General features: G+C 43.9%; 2 protein-coding genes across 3 annotated transcripts; one reads left to right on the forward strand and one right to left on the reverse strand.

Moving 5' to 3' along the window:
• Positions 1-837: 837 nt before the first annotated feature.
• On the reverse strand, positions 838-5,971 carry LOC121078812 (C-type lectin domain family 2 member L-like). The gene is made up of 5 exons (XM_040575348.1): positions 5,799-5,971; positions 5,390-5,479; positions 4,421-4,584; positions 4,037-4,140; positions 838-3,348 (listed from the first exon to the last, which is right to left on the reverse strand). Exons 1-5 carry the CDS (start codon positions 5,839-5,841, stop codon positions 3,216-3,218), a joined length of 534 nt encoding a protein of 177 aa, XP_040431282.1. The 5' UTR covers positions 5,842-5,971; the 3' UTR covers positions 838-3,215.
• On the forward strand, positions 5,840-20,888 carry LOC121078819 (C-type lectin domain family 2 member L-like). Of its 2 annotated transcripts, none has more exons than XM_040575358.1 (6): positions 5,840-5,971; positions 6,259-6,413; positions 7,780-7,830; positions 9,812-9,993; positions 12,106-12,209; positions 20,167-20,888. In XM_040575358.1, exons 2-6 carry the CDS (start codon positions 6,335-6,337, stop codon positions 20,270-20,272), a joined length of 522 nt encoding a protein of 173 aa, XP_040431292.1. In that variant the 5' UTR covers positions 5,840-5,971; positions 6,259-6,334; the 3' UTR covers positions 20,273-20,888. The 2 variants fall into 2 exon arrangements, with proteins under 2 accessions (XP_040431292.1, XP_040431301.1); XM_040575367.1 differs by lacking the exon at positions 5,840-5,971 and adding an exon at positions 5,993-6,138.
• The last annotated feature ends 457 nt before the right edge of the window (positions 20,889-21,345 follow it).

Consider the following 21,345-nt stretch of genomic DNA (forward strand, 5'->3'; position numbering starts at 1 on the left):
CTCAGAGGACTTTTTTCCTGAACTTTGTGTTCAGGAAATATCACGCTTCCTTTCCAGTAGTAGGAGGGAGTTTTGCACAGAGCAAATATTCTTTCAGGGAAGAAAAAAAATATATATACTAAAAGGTGAATGTGCTCTTTGACTCAAACTGGGGCTGATCTCCAAACCCCAGATTATTCCACTGAATGTGAACTGAATTTGTAGGGAACAACCAGAGAAAGTTCAATAATAATTATATTAATCATATTAATTATGTTAATTTGAATCAACTGCAGATGGTGTAGCAGTTCCATCTTATGAAGCATGACACTCTCGTGCTTTCCACAAGTCCAGGTAGATGATGTGAGTTGCTCTTTCACTATCCACCATGGCTGTAATCCCACAACAGAGGGGTGCTCTTGTTGCAGAAATGCCTTGTGCTCTTTGTTGAATTTCCCTGGGTTGTGCTTACTCACTGTGTTAGTACACCATTTCCCCATCTGCCAACCTTCTGGCCTCACCTTCAGTATCATTTTCACCGCCTGCTTTTGTGGGTTGGTACTCTGCTTAAAAGCTTAAAATTGAATTGCATTAAGTAACTCACCTGCTCCATTGCACTGCAAAATCACTTCCTGTATGACTCTGTTGCTATGTTCCTAGCTTGAATCAACTTTACTAGTCATTAACTACCTTCTTGGTTTACCAAGGTCCCATTTACTTCAATGGACATTAAACACCAATCACATTTTGTTGTGGTTTAACCCAGCTGGCTGCTAAGCACCACACAGCCGTTCGCTCACCCTCCCCCCTCCTTCTCTGGCATGGGGGAGAGAATCAGAAAAAAAAAAATGAAGTCTGTGGGTTAAGATAGAGAGTTTATTAGGACCGAAAAGGAAGGAAAATAATAATAATAATGATAATAGTACTACTAATAATAGTGTGTACAAAACAAGTGATGCACAATGCAATTGCTCACCACCCGCTGACTGATGCCCAGCCTATCCCCGAGCAGCCAGTCCCCCCACCCCTTCCAGCCCCCCCATATTAATTGTTCAGCGTGACGTCAGATGGTATGGAATACCCCTTTGGCCAGTTTGGGTCAGCTGTCCTGGGTCTGTCCCCTCCCAGCTCCTGCTGCACCCCCAGCCTGCCCGCGGGCCGGACAGAGCGAGAAGCTGAAAAGTCCTTGGCTTGGTGTAAGCACTGCTCTGCAACAATTAAAACATCAGCATGTTATCAGCGCTCTTCTCATCCTAAATCCCAAACACAGCACCATACCAGCTACTAGGAGGAAAATTAACTCTATCCTAGCCAAAACCAGGACACATTTGAACACCCCATGGAAAAAGAAGAAGGAAATCAAAATACCTTATGATACATGCCAAACAGACAAATTGAAAGTTCCTAGTCAAAGAATTACTGAACTCCATTAAGAGCAGGAAGAGTCACATCACTGGATCCGCTATGAGTTGCGTTTTCAGTATGACATTCATGTCTGTCCCACAGTGTTTTCAGCTGCACAAAAAAAATCATGACTTGCAGTTCTGAAGATTATCATCAGAGTTCTCAAAGAACATATCTATTGCAATGCCCTTCAGCAGTTTTAGCCATGAAACTGCATTCCCAAGAAATAACTTTTGTTCTTTGTAACAGACACTTTATCATCATTTTCTCGTTGGTCCTGCCAATTTTTAACCAATAACCTCTTTTTGGAGAGTCACTATATTTCCCTTTATTGCTTCAAGAAGGAGGATCCAGGAAACTACAGGCCAGTCAGTCTCACCTCTGTCCCTGGAAAGGTGATGGAACAGCTTGTTCTGGATGCCATCTCCAAGCAATTGGAAGAGAAGAAGGTTATGAGGAGTAGTCAGCATGGATTCACCAAGGGGAAGTCGTGTTCGACCAACCTCATTGCCTTCTATGATGGCATCACCAGCTGGGTAGATGGGGGGAGAGCAGTGGATGCCATCTACCTTGACTTCAGCTTTTGATGCTGTGTCCCATGACATCCTGCTGACAAAGCTGAGAAAGTGTGCGATAGAGGAGTGGACAGTAAGGTGGGTTGAGAACTGGCTGACTAGCTGAGCTCAGAAGGTGGTGATCGGCGGTGCAGAGTCCGGCTGGAGACCTGTGACAAGCAGCGTTCCCCAGGGGTCAGTGCTGGGTCCAGTCTTGTTCAACATCTTCATTGACGACCTTGATGAGGGAATAGTGTCTGCCCTCAGCAAGTACGCCAATGACACAAAGCTTGGAGAAGTGGCCGACACGCCAGAAGGCTGTACTGCCATTCAGCAAGACCTGGACAGGTTGGGGAGATGGGCAGGAAGAAACCAAACGAAGTTTAACAAGAGCAAATGTAGAGTCCTGCACCTGGGAAGGAACAACCCTATGTATCAGTACAGGCTGAGGGATGACCTGCTGGAGAGGAGCTCTGCAGAGAAGGACCTGGGAGTCCATGTGGACAACAGGTTGACCATGAGCCAGCAGTGTGCCCTGGTGGCCAAGAGGGCCAATGGGATCCTGGCGTGCATTAAAAGGAGCGTGGCCATCAGGTCAAGGAAGGCGATCCTCCCCCTCGACTCTGCCCTGGTCAGGCCTCACCTGGAGTACTGTGTCCAGTTCTGGGCTCCCCACTACAAAAAAAGACAGGGATCTCCTGGAAAGAGTCCAGCGGAGGGCCACAAAGATGACACGGGGCCTGCAGCATCTCCCCTGTGAGGAAAGGCTGAGAGACCTGGGTCTGTTCAGCCTTGAGAAGAGAAGACTGAGGGCGGATCTCATCAATGTGTATAAATACCTGAGGGGTTTGGCCAACCTCTTTTCAGTGGTTTGTGGGGACAGGACAAGGGGCAATGGCCACAAAATGGAGCACAGGAAGTTCCACACCAACATGCAAAAGAACTTCACAGTGAGGGTGACGGAGCACTTTAACAGGCTGCCCAGGGAGGTTGTGGAGTCTCCTTCTCTGGAGATATTCAAGGGCCTTCTGAAGCCTACCTGGGCAACCTGCTCTAGGGAACGTGCTTTGGCAGGGGGTTGGACCCGATGATCTCTTGAGGTCCCTTCCAACCCCTAAGATTCTGTGATTCTGTGATTCCCATAGAGAAGCCTGGATGTGATCCTCCTCCACTGTACCCCTTGGTCCTGTGGACCTCCTACAGCAATGACTCCCTGTATTCTGAATTCCAATTTCTAATGAAGAAAGTCTTTGTATTTGCACAGCCAGCTGTCCCCTATTAAGAGATTGTCTTTGGATCAAACTGACCAAGGGTGCAAAGCCAGTTCCTCTGTGAAGAGCACTTTTTAGTAGAGACAAAGGCTGAATTTATATGGACACAGTCTCCATCATCTGTTATATTGACATGAAACCTAAAAAGCCAAGAGAAATACAAAAATTAGAGCAGAACTCTGGCCTAAAATTTACAAGATCTATTTCTTATTCTGTCTAAAATTGGCTCCTACAAACTGCAGAGAAAAACAAACAAACAAACAAACAAAAAAGAGAATAATTTAAAATGATTTTCTTTCTCATTGGGATGATAAGCATTTGAAATGCATTGTCCATGGTAATGCTCTGATGAGCCTTCTATTAATGTAAGTTGCTTTGATCTCCACAGGGACATACCATGTGTGCTTGTACTTTGCAATTTACAATGTGATGTGGACATAAAAGGCACAGATCACTCCCTGGCAAGACAGCTCTATTTTTTCCGACAGATATTGGCAGAATTCCCATCTAAGCATGGAGTTTGTATAGGGGCAGATATTCCCCACAGTGATACACGTTTTATACACTACCCATTTCTTCCAGTGTGGATACAAATGCACAAGAATAAAGGGACTCTATGACAGTTCCAGCTTATTCTTTGCCCCTTCTCCACTTCTATTGGGACCCAACTAGATCAGTATTAGCACTTTTATAGTCATATGACAACCATCATTTGAGAAAATATGCCAGTTTAGCTACAGTGGAATAGTTAATACGGAATAATTTTTCTACATGGACAAAAAAGCTAGGGACTCTCCTCTTGCATAGCGTATTTGAAAGAAAGCTCACAAGTTTGTGTTAAGTGACTCTCCATTCACCCACAAGAATTTATTTTCTGTCTTTTGTAGTCCAATCCAGAAGTCTATAGTGCGCATTCGATATAATATAAATTCCTAGGCAAAACACAGAATAAAAGAACATATGGGTGTGATTAGATTTTTAAGAAATGATTATGATTTTATAGCTTTTTATAAAAAAACTGTGTATATATACACTGTGTCACAGAATGCCTGCCTCAGCACTGTCTTGACTGTTATGTTACTGCAGTTCCTTGAAAGCTAGCCAAACTGTGTCTCTATCAAATTCCAGCTATACAAGGAAACAACTGATGGAGTTACAGAAATCATTCCGGCAGCAGACATAACACTAAATTCAAGCCACTAGAAACCTTACCAGATCTTGGGCGTGGTCAATTACTGCAAGGGAAGCTCCAAAGTCAGAGCAGAACTTCTGACTGGAATTCCAGTCTGCCACAGATCCTGACTGATAGTAACATTTCCTCTTGTAATATAGCCAGTCATCAGGGCATGGCTCCAGGTCTAGTAATCTAGGTGAATCTTTTGTTCAAATAAAGAGAACATGACTTGCTTAGCATTAAGTTTTTAATATAGAGTTGTATACACATTTGCAAATTCTGGACCTGTGTCCTCTAGCATAAAAATCTCTGAGACTTGCACTGAATCAAGCAAGACATAGGCAAACACAATAAAATTAAAGTATAGTGTTCTGTGTTCTTCCAGTTCTATCAGCTATGGTATTTCCAGGAATGCCTGATTGGCTGGGCATGTGTCAGCAATGGAATCCTGAATGTGCAGGTGCTCCCTTGACACTGGAGACACCACATATAAGAACATCAGGATAGAACAGAGAGATAGACTGTCTCTGCAGATATGATAATATCTACCGTGAAGCAGCCAAAATTTATACTTAAACAGGTTCTGGTTTATGGCATTTAATCACAAACAAAACAAAACAAAACAAAAACCAACCAACCAAACAAAAACACCTCTCCATGCCAGAAACAAGTCAAATCAAGCATTTAAGTATTGCCTTGCTAACTCTGCTTATGGCTCTCGTGCTATTCCTCAGCATTTTGCTAAGCTGCAGTCTGATGAAACCTTGCAGAATGTTAAAAAATAAAGTCAGTTCAATGCCAGAGGAAACAACTATGGACAACCTAGGCAACCATTTAATTTCTTTTTTCAGATAATCCTTTCCCTGTTCCTGCAGCCATGGTGAATGGGAGGGGTGAATGCCAGTGGAAATGCCTCTTACCCACCAGCAATCCACAGACAGCAGAATGAAAGGCAGAAATACTGAATCTCTCTTTCCCAGGCTAGATTTTTTAATAAATGCACTCACATAAGATAACCCCTATTAAGATGAAAATCACAGCAAGACAGAAGACAATTCCAGCAACTCTTTTCCAGAAAGAAAGGTGTGAACACACATCTAAGGAGAAAAAAAAAATCAATGCACGTCAAGGACCAAGGCACATGCAAAGAACTCAAGCTCATTACAATTTTCAAAGTACCAACCACCTGCAACCACCCCTGGAACGACTGCGTATTACCCACCTTCAGCGCCTCTAAATCTAGACCGGGTTTCCAAAGGAATTAAGCTGCCAAATCCCAGAGAGATACTTTCAGAAAACCATTCCCCGAGCGCTTACACCCCATGGGAAGAGAGAAGAGAGGTCTCAGAAGAGAGACAGGCTGTCCCCAACCCCAGACTCCGGGCACGGCTGTCACCGTCCCCTCCCCTGTCTCACCCCACGACGCCCCTCGTCCCGGCTGTCCCGCCTCCAGGCACATCAGCACCCGGGTGGCCGCGGGGACACTTCTCCTGGCACCGGGCGAGCAGAAAACGGGGACGTCGGGCGTCCGAGAGGAGCCGCCGCCGGAGCCGCCGCCGCTCGTCGCTGCGCCCCAGCAGGAGCCGGAGGTGAAGCAGGGGCCGGTAGTCGGAGCAGCCCCTTCCAGTTTCGGTCGCGGTGCCGGCTCCCACCCTCTTCCGTATTGCTTTTGCTTTGGTTTTCTCGTTTTGCTTCCTCGGCTGGGGGCGCCCCGTCGGGTCTTCTCAGCAGCTTTCCGAGCGTGCGATTAAAGCAGGTTGGGGAAGGGCGAAAGCGGGGAAGAAGCAGCAAAAGGCCCGAGACAGCCTGGCAGTTCATCTGCAGGTGTCTTGCAGCCTAGAATAAACATAGTATAGCTTCTTTGCTATTTTCCCAACTGTAGATGGGACTTGAAGATGAGCAGGGACTGCAGAAGCCATTGCTGAGGACATAGACTCTGCGAATTATATGCAATGTGCCTTTCAAACGCCTCACAGGTTGTCGAACAAGAGTCAGTGGTTCGTTCACTGAGAAGAAGGTGCTGCACAAAATGTAAGATTTTTATGTTGTTATGTAAGACATCTTCCTGCAGGGTGTCTGAAGTCTAGCTTGAAATCCAGGTCGCTTGGCTTGAACAAGATAAAGAGATGATAATTTATTTTGGGGCAAAGCTGTAGATACACAGTTTAAGATACCTATTTGTGTTTACTCCAAGTGTTCTCTTTTGTGTGAAAACAAGCATTTTTCCATGTGATAGTTTATCTATATGATATACTGTTGGTTAATATGTAGGAAGTGAAGGCAAACCTCATTAGAGAAAATAGTCCGTGCCTTTGCAACAGATGAGCATCTGCCTTTCACCTGCATTGAAATATGTCTGTGAAAGAGAGCTTGTGGCATAGTGTGAGAAACAATCTGCAGCCAATAACATAGGCTCAGGTGAGGATCTCAGTGAAGTAGCATTTTTATTCGTGATTGCAATGGCGGGCATCCTGCAAGCAGGAGCACACAGCAGAAGTGTATCATAGCCCTGTATTCCCTATTACCCGACGCTTGATTCCTCCCATTTTCTCATTGGCTGAGTGCTACAGGTTCATGAACTACTCGACACTTATTACTATACCATATATGTGCAATTTTATTTGACCAACCTTTAATTTCTCTTTTTCCTCTTTTCCCCCTTCTTCTCTCGTGACTAGAAGGCCTGTGATTTTTTGTTTTTACTGATTTCACACTGCTCGTCTTGTTTTTCTTAGCTATCCTCCTTACTTTGGGACAGTGGGACCTTCCCCTTATCTGCTTAACTTACTCCCCACTGTTATCCCACTGTTATGCCTGCACAACCACTTTTGAATATGCAAGGTTAGTGGGATTTCCCACTGCAAAAACACATTCTACTGCAAAAACACAATTTCGTTTCTCACAGAAGGGAAAATAGGTTTGATTCGGGGTTGCAGCCATATACTGAATCCAACCTCATCCTTTAATGGTTGAATTGTGTGAGAACATTCTCCTGCCTTCCAAACGTGCATGTAGCTTGACTGAAGTCAGTGATGACCTACAGATTTTCAGACTTCAGAGGTTAGCGCTAAGAGGTCGCTAAAACGTGGTGAAGGAGACTGGAAGGCTTAAATTTGCTACACTGCAATTCGTGCATCTGTTGAAAACTTTTGTATATTTATGCATCAAAACAATGCTAATTAGACGATGATTGCCATTTTGTTAAGCTGTCAAGTTACGCAGATATCATAGAATGATATAAATTCAGACTGCCTTGTTTGACTTCAGTAGCACTTTGTCCTTGCATTTTTAAACTTTAAATTAAATGCTATTCTGCTGCTGTTTCATTACTAAACAAATACAGTCTGAGCCTAAGTGCTCATATATACAAAACCATTAATGATCTTCTTTTTCACAGGCAACTTTCTATGTACCGCATTTCTGCTGGTGATGATCATTTTATTTGTTGGTAAGCCTTTGAAAGATTTTCCATTTGAGATATGTTTCCTCTGACTACCGGGCTTCAGGATCACAGCAATCAAACACAGCAACACGGTACTGCTTGCAGAGTCACAACACCTGGGACTTCTGCCACTATTTCAATTTTGATGTTGGTATAAGGTTGACTAACATCCAGGCAGCATTTAAAATGAGGGAGAATTTTCCCTACAAATAATATTCAGATGATTTAACTGTAAAATTGCTTTTCTTTCTTTTTTGTTTGTTGAGTCTTTGCTACTCTTCAGAGTGTAGTCTGTTGCCTGGCCATTCATGTGGCATATGGATGTCCTGTCGGTGCTTACACCAGTAAGCTGATTATACCAGCTGGTGTTCTCTCAGCATCACATCTCCAGGCACAGACTCCAAGCTTGTTGTCTGCTCCTATATCTGGTCTTGATGGCTTTTTTATTATCACATCTGGAAGACAACTACGTCATACAGCTAGACTATCTTTCTTCCAAATGGTCTTTGGGTGTCATTCTGCCTTTTTGTTTTTAAAAAATCAGTTTGTATTGCATGCTCTATTTTTAAGAAAAAGTCAGCCTTACTCGGCACTGCCACAAGGGAAGCGAGATGTGCATCTGCTGTCCGATGCAGAGCTCATCAATAGGAGCACAGGCTGTGCTGCCAGCTTTATTATTTGAGGTACCCAAGTCACTGGTGCATGTGAGTCTCAATGGATGCTGTGCAGCTCAAGTCTGCACCGGGAGCTCTTGAACCCCTAGATTAAACCTACCTTCTCTCTGCCCCCTGTAACAACATGCAATATTTTAGCAAGGTCCTCTGCACATACATGGAAACAAATGGAGAACAATAGTGACATCTGTCTCTGTTAATTTTCCTTTCCTTTATTAGGCTTTTATTTCAACATAAATAGTCACATTTTCTTGGAGGGATGGAGGGCAGTGCTCAGTGGAACTTGCTAAAGGGTCTTCAGTTATTGTGAATGGAATAGCTGACTGGAAAGGAAAAAAGAGACCCAAGTGTGGCAACAGCAGGCTGCGGAGTCTGGGAAATCAGTTCTCTTTCTGCAAGCTGCCATACTCACATAATGGTCAGTTACTGTCACTTCAAGGACAGCCATCACCAAGCAAAAGCAGTGGATAAATGTGCTTTGGGTGAGGAAGTTCTGGATTCAATCCCAGCAGGATAACCCAGGAAATATACTTTGTACTCAGGGTGAGCCTGCAATTGTTAAAAAAGACAGGATGCTGCACCCAAAAGGTCACTAACTTTTCAGTAACAATCAGACTATTTTTGTTTGGATAATAGAAATTGAAGTAAATGCATGTTAATTCTCTTTAACACAAGAAATTAAAGTAAGCGCTAAAGCAAAATATACCAGTGAGTCTTCTCACCCTCACAGAGCTACTGTGACAGAAAGAAGATGAAGGGGGACATCAAAACATGCTGGGGAATACTCCAAAGAACCATTCTCCAGACCATTATCTCCAAATAATAATAATTTTACCTCTTTATGAACAGACAAATTTCATTTTCATCATATCAATATCTAATTTACTTAACCTTCACACGTTTCTCAAGCACTTTAAAAGGTCTGATACAAAATCAAAGCAAATTGTCTTGATATTGAAGCAACTTCATTACTTAAAGTAAATTTTATCAATAAATTCATATAATATTATGTTTATTACCCTATTACTGGATTAAAAAATATGTTAATGCCTCTAATTCTCTAAAATACGTGTTTTCTAGGCCTATTTGTTTTGTATTGATTTTAGTAATCGGGCTGTTGTCCTCAACTCACACATTTCTCAGCTGAAGACATTGCCTGAAAGTCACGGAAGGTCAAGACCCTTGACCTTTTGGCTTCTCTTCTGGCATCTAGTGTGGCATTGTCTTTCAAAAAATGTGCACTTTAGGTTGTTATGCTGATGAATGCTATGATTTTACAGGGTAGAAATTTTGTTCTCCCTTTTCCTTTGTAGTTCTAGTACTTAAGATGTATCAGCGTGGGAACCTTCGTTCTGAGCAGTGTCCCAGTGAGTGGATAGGTTACAGAAAGAAATGTTACTTCATATCAGAAGACGAAAAAAACTGGACATCTAGTCAGGCATTCTGCACTAAGAATGAATCTTTGCTTGCCGTTTTTGAAAATAAGGATGAAATGGTAATGGAACATAAAACAAACCAATACAACTTCTGTATCTCTCTCTTTTCTTGACTGTTATCTACAAAGCTCTCTTTTTCTTATCTTGTAAATCTTTGTAAAATAAACAAGCTGTGTGAATTCAGGTAGTGAAAAGTACCTACTTGATCAGTTTAAGTAACTGTCTCACTGCAGCAGATGCAACAGCACTAAAAGCTTTCCCATGCTGCTTTTGTGCCTGGATTTGACTTGAATGACTTTGAAAAGCTCTTTTTTAATGAATCAGATAGTTTACATAGTTTTCCTTTTCTGTCCTATGTATCTTCATCTTCAAAGCAAGTATGAATCTATCGAGCTCTCAGTATAGACAAATGAATATATCCTTTGCTTTCTAAAAGAAAGCAAACCTTTGAAACCAGCATAATGGAAAATCATCCATTTTATCTACTGGTATCTGGTTTTAGATATGACTTAATGCCTCTTAGAGATTCATGCTTATACCAATGGTGGGAACATACCTCCATGGAAGCTGGTTTGGACATTTCTCATTCTAATAATTTTGTTAAGACACTTTAATTTGCCTATATTATGGTCCAGTTGCATTGAGTTGAATGCTAGTGACATCTTGCTACTTACTGCATGTTACTAAAACTGCAATTTGCTTTTACAGACTTGCTGCCTCTTGAGTAATGTCAATGAGAAAGTAGTTTTATCAGAAAGTTAGTTTTTAAATAAGTTGACATTTGAGCTTTGTTACTGTAATTTTTAAACAGAGGTCAAAACTCTACTTTTCTGGCTGGCTGCTACACGTTGGTGGTGTAGCAGCTCTTGAAATAGAGGAAACCTCAGTGAAATTACACAGTTTAATCACATCTAAATTTGTCTTGAGCTAATAAGTATTTTCAAAGTGACAAGAATTTCAACAATGACAAAGATGCAGAACATAATTCTTACTTCCGTATGAGTCCCTTGCTGAATGTGGTCTCTAATTTTTTCCTAAAATCAGACTCCTTTCTTTGTCAAACATATTTGCCAGCTTGTCCCCTCTCCAGCAAGCCCTTTCTGCATTGTTGCCCTCTGAGTGGGACATCACTTGACTGATTTGTTAATGCTTCTCTTCCTTACTTATCTAAAAGATCCACTTTTAATTCCGTGCTTGTGATGTTCAGCTGATAATTGGCTAGGTAGAAATTGGTGTTATTTAAACTGCTGCTTAAAAACCTCATACATACAAACTACGAACACACCTTATAAAAGTAAAGCACAGGTACACTGACATTGGCCTACTGGGTCAGCCTTGTGCTCTGTGTCAGGAGATGTCTGGTCTCCATCACTGGATAGCATTAGCCACACCAGAAGAAGGTCCATCAACAACTGCAGAAATGTCATTGGGACTGTACCAAGACAGTTTCTTCTGAACAGTTGAACAGTATTGATCTGAAATTGCTAGGGAAGGGTAGAGGAGTAGAAGACTACATTATTTTCATATCAATTATTAAGTCCATGCTGACAGTTAATTTGCATATAATTTCTAATGTCAGTGAGTCTAAGGACAGCTTGTTGCAGGGAGTTCTATAATATTAACCTATCGCAAGTGCTGCTTCTGCTGTTTTCCGTCAGCCTTTGCTGTGTTTGATATAGGTTGTTATAAACTTCTGAGATAGTGAACTGTCTTTTATTCTTTTTATCTAGATACCCACAAGGCTTTAAATAAGAACTGGGAAGGGGAGGAGCTCCCATATGCCCTTCTGAACTGCAGTTTAAACATACCTGTTTGTACCATCCCATTTATACCAAGCTGCATATGTAGAGATTGATAAACACATATAGGCATACATGTATATAAACAATACATGGTGTTTGGGTATTTTTGGGTGCAGTGAATGGTAATAACTTTTAAGGGTATAGAATTGAATAGTTTAACTGAAGGTTATGATACTAAAACAATCAATTCACAGGCTCAGTTAGGGCCAAGAAAAAAAGAGTCAATTCATAACTGTCAATGAAATACTTAATGAAAACCTTCTAGATGACAGAATGATGAGCTAGTCCTCCTCTGAAGTCACTGGAGGGATTTGCTTCTTGTTGTGAGAACTCATGTTGGTAAAATACTTTTTTTTTTTTTTTTTCCAGTATTCTTTAGTTAAGCTATTGAAAATAGATGAATCTTGGATTGGATTGTGCAAGAAAGGTGAACGTTTCTACTGGGAGAATGGCACTGCCTTGAACATGGACTTGTAAGTTCCTTTTCATTGAATAACACATACCAGGACATTGAGAATACCATCAAGTGCTTAAGCAAATGTAGAACTGGGGTTTGCAGCACAATGTAATTTCTGTCAGCACTTTTTTTTTTCTGCTGGGACTTACAACCATGACTTTGAAAAGAAACTCTTTGCAGTTATTACTGATCTAAATCCAAAAGTGCCAATGAATGGAGAGAAGTCTGATTCAAAAACGATGTTTTGTTAGCTCAGCACAGTAAGATGTTATTGATTATCCCTACTTACTTTAATGTCTATATATTTTTCAGTACCTAGTATAGACATTTCAACTTCCAGATCTTCAAAGTTCTTGGTTTCTAGTGTGATCCTTTGTTCTCATCTTCTTGAAATACACAATATCTAGCAAAAGCTGTTTCAGTATGGCTCATGATGGTGTTGTCTTATGTAGTTGTAGTTGAGGCATTCATTTTCATTAGCTATTAGGAGATAGCAATTAAACCTGTGTCTGAATGGATCTACTTCAACTGTTCTCAACTTCTGTCAGATTCAGTTTTTGCTGTTACAGGTCTCCTGCAGCCCTCTCTTTGCCGCTTTGCTCTCTTTTAGACCTCTCCCAAGTAATTTTTCTGTCTATGCATTCATTCGTATTAAAATAATATAAAGTAACTTTTTGTTGCATCATACCAAAGTATGATCTTTCCAACGTGTTCTAAAGATGTTTCATTTGGAATCCCCATTTCCTTCTTTCTCAGCAGTAATCCAACCTCTGTGACCAATTCTATTGGTGCAGTTCTAAAAATAATTGATAGACAAGGGACCTAGTTGTTATTTACATCCCTCAGTTTCTCATTTCCTTTACATTGCTGCCATTTCTCAGAGAGTATTTTTAAACAGTGGTGGAGATGCCATGAACTCACAGACATGTTTTTCTAAACCTCCATCCTTCCTAGCATCTTGCCCTTCTTAGGAATTTTGAAGAAAAATACTTGTGATTGGAATTTTTCCTGGGGGTCACTTTTCACTTTCAATTTGTACCTACGTCAAGATTATTGGCATTATTCAGTGCCATCAGTAAATGTTTAACCTGTTCTTCTATTTTTGCCTAGATAGTTCTGTCTATTGTTGGAATCCAGATTTTAGGGGAGCTGGGACTTTGGCCAGACCCAGCATCACCACTGTCAAGGTTTTCTTGTTCAGTACAGGTACCAGTATGAGTTCTTCAGCTATATTGTCTGTTTATTGGTAGTCTTAGCAGGTCACCTGTTACTCTCACATTAATTTTTTTTAGGAATCAGAGAGAATGAAGCAACGGGTAGGAAGGAATCATAGAATCATAGAATGGTTTGGGTTGGAAGGGACCTTAAAGATCATCTACTTCCAACTCCCCTGCCATGGGCAAGAACACCTCCCACTAGACCAGGCTGCTCAAAACTCCATCCAACCTGGCCTTGAACACTCCCAGGGAGGGGGCATCCACAGCTTCTATGGGCAACCTGTTCCAGTTCTTCACCACCCTCATAGGAAAGAGTTTCTTCCTAATATCTAATCTAAATCTACCTTTTTTTAGTTTAAAGCCATTACCCCTTGTCCTATCAGTATTGATAGGACAAAGAGTCCCTCCCCATCTTTCCTGTAGACCTCCTTTAGATACTGGAAGGCCACTATAAAGTCTCCCTGGAGCCTTCTCTTCCACAGGCTGAACAATTCCATCTCTCTCAGCCTGTCTTCATAGGAGGAGCGCTCCAGCCCTCTGATCATCTTTGTGGCCCTCTTCTGGACCCAATCCAACAGGTCCATGTCTTTCTCGTGCTGGGGGCCCCAGAGCTGAATGCAGTACACCAAGTGGGGTTTCACAAGAGCAGAATAGAGGGGGATAATCACCTCCCTCAACCTGCTGGCCACACTTCTTTTGATACAGCCCTGGATACAGTTGGCTTTCTGGGCTGCAAGCACACGTTGGCAACTCACGTTGAGTTTTTAACCACCAACACCTCCAGGTCCTTCTCCTCAGAGCTCCTCTCAATCCATTCCCCATCCAGCCTGTATGTGTGCTTAGGATTGCCCCAGACCAGAGGCAGGACCCTGTGTTTGGCCTTGTTGAACTTCACAGGTTTGCATGTGCCCACCACTCCGGGTCCCTCGGAATGGCGTCCCTCGGAATGGCATCCCTTCCCTACAGCATGTTAACCGCACCACACAGCTTCGTGTCACTGGCAAACTTGCAGAGGGTGCACTCAATCCCACTGTCCATGTCACCAACAAACATGTTAATTAATACCAGTCCCAATACCTGCCCTGAGAGATACCACTCATCACTTGTCTCCACCTGGACATTCAGTTAGTGACCACAACTCTTTGAGTGCGACCATCCAGCCAATTCCTTCCCCACCGAGCGGTCCATCCCTCAAATCCATGTCCCTCCAATTTAGAGATAAGGATATAATGGGGAGGTTCCAGTTGACTGGAAGCTGGCAAACATTGTTCCAATTTTCAAGAAGCGCAAGAAAGAAGACCGTGGTAATTACAAGTACAAGTACTAAGGGAGATACTAATTCTAGGTACAGGTACTAAAGGAGCCGGCTAGGTAAGGTGCCCTCCTAGATCTGTTTCTTGTGAACAGAGAGGATCTCTTGGGTGGAGTGGCGATTGGTGGCCATCTTGGCCATAGTGACTGTGAAATAAGTAATCAAATTTAAAATATTTGGTGAGAGGAGGAGAACTGCCACCAGAACTTCAACCCTGTATATGGGGAAAGCAAGCAGACTCCCATATGGAGCTGCTCAGGGAACTGGTGAGCAAAGTCCCCCATGACCTTTTTTTTTGACAACATTTTTTTGAAGACATTGGTGTCCATCAGTGCTACTCAGTTTTTAAGTACCACCTCTTATGAGCACAGGAACAGGCAATTCCAAAATGCTGGAAGTCAAGCAAGCAGGACAGAAGGTTGGCTTGGCTGAGCAGAGATCTTCTTGTAGACCTTAGGCAGAAAAAGAAAGTGTATGTCTTCTGGAAACGAGGTTGGGTTACATGGAAGGACTATAGAGATGCCGTTCACCATTGTAGGGAGAAAATTTGTGCAGCCAGTGCTCGATTAGAGTTGAAGCTGACCAGTATTGTGGGAGCTCCTTTAAAGGGCTTTTTAAAATATGCTAACAGCAAAAGGGGGACCAGAGAAAACATTGGTCCATTAGTTGATGAGGATGGTCAGCTCACAAATAGGGACGTAGACAAAGCAGAGATGCTTAATGCCTTCTTCCCCTCTGTCTTCAACACCGATGGTGGGCTCTGAGTTGGAGGACCATGACTGCGGTAACAATGAACTTCCAGCCAACCCCGAGCTTGTGGAGGATTTGCTGCTCCACCTGGATGCATATAAGCCTATGGAGCGTGAAGGGCTTCTTCACTCAAAGGTACTCAAAGTACTCAAGGGTACTCAAAGAGCTGGCTGATGTCATCGCAAGACCTCTCTCATTTTTCAATGGTCTTGAGATTCTGGAGAGGTCCTGTTTGACTGGAAGCTGACAAAAGTTACTGTTTTCAAGAAAAGTTACTGTTTTCAAGAAGGGCAAGAAAATAGACCCTGGCAATTACAGGCCTGTCAGTCTCAGTTCAGTGCCTGTTAAAATTATGGAGAAGTTTATTCTGGGAGTTATTGAAATACAGCTGAAGAACAATGTGGTCATTGATCATAGCCGACGTGGTGAAGATTATGCTTAATGAACTTAATTTCCTTTTATGACAAGGTCACCCACCTAGTTGATCAAGGGAAGCCAGTTGATGTAATCTTTGTGGATTTCAGGAAAGCTTTCAATACTGTTCATTACAATATCCTTCTGAACAAAATATCCAACATACATCTAGATAAAAACATAATATAATGGGTGAATAATTGGCTGATGGGTTAGGCTTAAAGGGTTATAGTAAATGGGGTTACTTCAGGCTGGCGTCCAGTCTCCAGTGGGATTCTTCAGAGCTCCAGTTTAGGGCCAGTTCTCTTTAACGTTTTCATAAATGACTTCGATACAGGACTTGAAGGTGTATTAAGTAAGTTTGCGGATGACACTAAATTGGGAAGAGTTGTTGTCTCTGTTGAGGGTATGTGGTGGTTTTACTCGGGTGGGTGGCTGAGCTCCACCACAACCGCTCTCTCACTCCCCCTCCTCAAAGAGGAATGGGGAGAAAATACGATGAAAAGGGCTCAAGGGTTGAGATAAGGACAGGGAGATCGCGCAGTAATTATCATGACAGGCAAAACAGACTCAGCATAGGGAGATAGTAAGATTTATTGCTTATTACTAACAAGCTAGAGAAGTGAGAAACAAAGGAAAGAAACCAAAAGCGCCTTCCCCCCCATCCACCCTCTTCCACCTCCTTCCCCCAAGCGGCACAGGGGAACAGGGGGAATGGGGGTTATGGTCATTCTATAGCGCTTCTTCTCCACCGCTCCTTCTCGGTCACTCTCGTCCCCTGTGCTGTGGGGTCCCTCCCACGGGATGCAGTCCTTGCTGAACTGATCTGGCGTGGGCTGCCCACAGGCAGCAGCCTCCATCGGTGAAGGTCCACCTGCTCCACCGTGGTCTCCTTGACGGGCTGCAGCATGGAATCCTGCTCCACCGTGGTACTCCATGGGGTGCAGGGGGACAGCCTGCTTCACCATGGTCCTCACCACAGGCCGCAGGGGACTTCTGCTCCGGTGCCTGGAGCACCTCTCCCCCTCCTTCTTCACTGACCTTGGCACCTGCAAGGCTGTTTCTCACTCCTCTCACTCTCCCAGCTGCTGTGTCGCGCAGCGTTTTTTTTTTTTTTCCCTGTCTTAAATATGTTCTTACAGAGGCGCAAACAACATCGCTTGTTGGCTCGGCTCTGGTCAGCAGTGGGGCCCTTACTTAACATGGGGCAGCTTCTGGATTCTTCTCACAGAAGCCACCCTTATGGCCCCCTGCTACCAAAACCTTGCCAGGTAAACCCAGTATAGGATAGAAAGGCCTTGTGGAGAGATCCTGACAAATTAGAGAGCTGGGCATTCATCATCTCTATGAAGTTTAACAAGTGTCAGATTCCACACCTGGGAAGGGGCAATGCTGGCTTTATTTACAGACTGGGGGACAAGAGGCTGGAGATCAGCCCCACGGAAAGGGATCTGGGGATTTTGGTCAATGCCAAGTTAAATATGAGTCAAAAGTGCACCCTGGCAGCCAGGAGGGCCAACCAAATCCTGGGGTGCATCAAGCATAGCATTGCTAGCCTGCCAAGGAAAGTGATTGCTCCACTCTGCTCTACGCTGGTGTGGCCTCACTTTGAGTGCTGCATGCAGTTTTGGGTGCCACAATATAAGAAGGACATAAAACTACTCAAGAGCATCCAAAGGAGGGCTATGAAGATGGTGAAAGGGTCTAGAGGGCAAGACATAAGAAGAGTGGCTGAGGTCACTTGGTTTGTTCATCCTGGAAGAGACTGAAGTGGAGGGGAGACCTTGTGGAAGCCTACAGCTTCCTCACAAGGAGAGTGGAGGGGCAGACACTGATCACTTCTCTCTGGTGACCAGCCACACTTCCCTCTGGACCTGAAGGCATGAAGCTGGACAGTGCTCTCAGACGTGGTTTAATTTTTAGGCAGTAATGTGTGGAACCAGGATTTGGACTCAATGATCCTTATGGGTCCCTTCCAACTCAGGATATTCTACCATTCTGTGATTGTATAACTCTATATTTCTACAGTTCAGATGTCTGTGCTCTAAGCCTCTATATTTGGTGGATGCTTAGTGGCACAGAATCTAGTTGGAGGCCCGTAGCTAGCGGTGTCCCCCAGAGGTCAGTACTGGGTCCAGTGTTCAACTTATTCATCAGCGACCTGGACAATAGAACAGAGTGCACCCTCAGCAGGTTTGCTGATGACACAAAGCTGGGAGGAGTGGCTGATACTCCAGAGGGCTGTGCTGCTATGCAGAAGGACCTCAGCAGGCTGGAAGGTTGGGCTGAGAGGAACCTCATGAAGTTTAACAAGGGCAAGTTCAGGGTCCTGCACCTGGGGAGGAATAACCCCAAGCACCAATGGAGGCTGGGGTCTGACCTGCTGGAGTGCACTCTGCAGAGAGAGACCTGAGAGTCCTGGTGGACAGCAGGCTGACCATGAGCCAGCAATGTGTCCATGTGGCCAGGAGGGCTGAAGGTATCCTGGGGTGCATTCGTAAGAGTGTTGCCAGTAGGTCGAGGGAGGTGATCCTGCCCCTCTACTCAGCCCTGGTGAGGCCACACCTGGAGTACTGTGTCCAGTTCTGGGCTCCCCAGTACAGGAGGGACATGGAGCTACTGTAGTGAGTCCAGAGGAGGGCTACGAAGATGATTAGAGGCCTGGAGCACCTGTTGTACAAGGACAAGCTGAGGGAACTGGGCCTATTTAGCCTGGAAAGGAAAAGACTGAGGAGAGGCCTCATTGATGTGTATAGATATATGAGGGGAGGGCATCAAGGAGATGGAGCTGGTCTCTTTTCAGTTGTGCCCAGCAAGAGGACAAGAGGAAACGGGCACAAACTGAAGCACAGGGAGTTCTGGCTGAATATGAGAGAGCACTTCTTTACTGTGAGGGTGACAGAGCACTGGAACAGGTTGCCCAGAGAAGCTGTGGAGGCTCCTTCTCTGGAGATATTCAAATCCTACCTGGATGCCATCCTGCACAATGTGCTCTAGGTGATCCTGCTCGGCAGGGGGGTTGGACTAGATGGTCTCCAGAGGTCCCTTCCAACCTCGGCCATTCTGTGATTCTGTGATGGGGGACATTGTCATGCTTTCCACAAGTCCAGGTAGATGATGTCAGTTGCTCTTTCACTATCCACCAAGGCTGTAACCCACAACAGAGGGCCACCATCTGGCCTGTCAAGCACCATCTGCCCTTAGTGAAGCCATGTTGGCTGTCACCAATCACCTCCTTATTTTCCATGTGCCTTAGCATAGTTTCCAGGAGGATCTGCTCGATGACCTTGGCAGGCAGAGAGGTGAGACTGACTGGTCTGTAGTTCCCCAGGTCTTTTCCCCTTTTAAAAAATGGTGGTTATGCTTCCGCTTTTCCAGTCCTTGGGAACTTCACCGGACTGCTGCGACTTTTCAAATATGATGGACAGTGGTTCAGCAACTTCGTCTGCGAGTTCCCTCAGGATCCTTATCAGGTCCCATGGATTTGTGTACCTTCAGGTTCCTTAGATGGTCTTGAACCTGATCTTCTCCTAGAGTGGGCAGTGCATTGTTCTCCCAGTCCCTGCCTTTGGATTCTGTGAAGTGGACACTATGGCTAGAGCACTTGCTGGTGAAGACGGAGGCAAAAAAAAGCCAGTGAGTACCTCAGCCTTCTCCATGTTGGTTGTAGACAGGTCTCCTGTTTTGCTTATTGAGGGGATACAGTTTCTTTTATCTTCCTTTGTTGCCCTATGTACTTGAAGGAAAACTTCTTGACATTTTTTACATCTCTAGTCAAGTTCAGCTCTTCAGATCATCTTCAGATGGATTAAGCATCTTCATAAGAAAAATCAGACCGGCTTTAGTGAATTTGTAATAAGCTGCAAACATCCCAGATTCCACCACTGTTTATATTAGAAAATGTGAGGGATAAAACAGCTCTGCATCAGGCCTAACAAGCTCCCCCCTGCCCTGCTCTCCTGAACATTTTTGGCCTCAGTAATTATAGGCTGCGGATATCATAAGCTGTCTTTTGTTTTTCCTCCTGTTACCATGTGATATTTGGTATTGTCTGTTCACAGAAATGGGGATTTATGCAGCAGTGCATGAGCTAAACGGGCTTTTCTAACAGGATTTGTTGCTCACCTTGTTTTGAGCAGCTGAAACTACCATGTCCCAGGGGACAAAAGTCAACTGGAAACTACTTCAGCGGAAGTTTGTTTTACAGCAGGCTGAAATATTTGGCTCTGTAGTAGAAGAAATTATTTAGTAATCACTTTTTTCTTCCTGTATTTTTTCAGGTTTCAGATAAAGAATCATTCTGAGTGTGCCTACTTGCACTCCTTCACTGTCTCTACATCGGCATGCTCTTTGCCCAGGCGCTGGATCTGTACCTATTATCCCTAAAGTAATAACTCAGATCTTCTTGGGATCTTGATAGTTAAGATGTATCTGTCCATTGTACAATCCCTTTGGATAAATGGCAGTCCTGACATGGCCACAGACTTTTGTACCACCTGGAAGCCTAAATCAGAGAGGAGAAGGCTCCATGCCAGCTTCCAGAAATGTGCTCTCCGTAACACACCAGCTCTCCTGTCCTAGGACAGAAGAGGAATATGCTTGGTCCAAGATACAGATCCTCAACAATGGGGACTACTTGGGCTGGCTGCCTGAGGTGAAGGCGCAGTGGGATTCCTGATAGTCTTCTGCTGCATAATGATCTCTTTAGTGTTCTCCTTCATTTCAGCTCATGGCTTTGGGGATGACCACCAGCCAGAGATACTAACCAGCTGGCACAGCTGTAAAAGCACTAAATCGGGGCTATTCGCTTTCTCCAAAACCTGATGTTTTTATAGTGCTTATTCACTGTGTTAGTACACCGTTTCCCCATCTGCCAACCTTCTGGCCTCACCTTCAGACCCAAGCCTTTTGACCCTCTTACCTCCTTTTATTTCTGTCCTAACCTGTGAGCATCGCATTTTTCTGTTTATTGCCTTTTAAATAAACCAATACACTAACTTTGCATTATGAACAGTCTGTGGCCATAACTGTAGAAAACAATTCCTATGACTGCAGAAACAGGAAGTTCATTTCTTACCAGAGGAAATCCTGCTAAGAAAATATTTCCTACTGCACATTTCTGGAACACAAAGTTCAGGAAAAAATCCTCTGAGCACGCAGCACTGGCAGTCTGGGACATGAGAACTGCAACAATCTGCTGGTAGCTAATATCCAACCTAAACTTCCCCTGGTGCAACCTGAGGCCATTTCCCCATGTCCTGCTGCTTATTCCCTGGGAGAAGAGACTGACCCCTACTCTGCTACAGCCTCCTTTGAAATAGTTGTAGAGAGCAATAGGGTCTCCTCTGAGCCACCTTTTTTCTAGGCTAAATAACCCCAATGTCCTCAGCTGCTCCTCATAAGACTTGTTCTCCAGACCCCTCACCAGCGTCATTGCCCTTCTCTGGACACACTCCAGC

This window comes from Cygnus olor, chromosome 1 (assembly GCF_009769625.2).
Source record: "Cygnus olor isolate bCygOlo1 chromosome 1, bCygOlo1.pri.v2, whole genome shotgun sequence".
Classification (NCBI taxonomy): domain Eukaryota; kingdom Metazoa; phylum Chordata; class Aves; order Anseriformes; family Anatidae; genus Cygnus; species Cygnus olor.

Bases quoted from the DNA above. Each gene is read 5' to 3' on its own strand.
- LOC121078812 (XM_040575348.1), bottom strand. From the start codon at position 5,841: ATGTGCCTGGAGGCGGGACAGCCGGGACGAGGGGCGTCGTGGG. The intron at 5,480-5,798 runs GTGAGACAGGGG...TTTTCTCCTTAG, and splicing joins GGGACGAGGGGCGTCGTGGG to ATGTGTGTTCACACCTTTCT. The intron at 4,585-5,389 runs GTGAGTGCATTT...TTTGAACAAAAG, and splicing joins CTTAATAGGGGTTATCTTAT to ATTCACCTAGATTACTAGAC.
- LOC121078819 (XM_040575358.1), top strand. From the start codon at position 6,335: ATGTGCCTTTCAAACGCCTCACAGGTTGTCGAACAAGAGTCAGTGGTT. The intron at 6,414-7,779 runs GTAAGATTTTTA...TCTTTTTCACAG, and splicing joins AAGAAGGTGCTGCACAAAAT to GCAACTTTCTATGTACCGCA. The intron at 9,994-12,105 runs GTAATGGAACAT...TTTTTTTTCCAG, and splicing joins TTGAAAATAAGGATGAAATG to TATTCTTTAGTTAAGCTATT.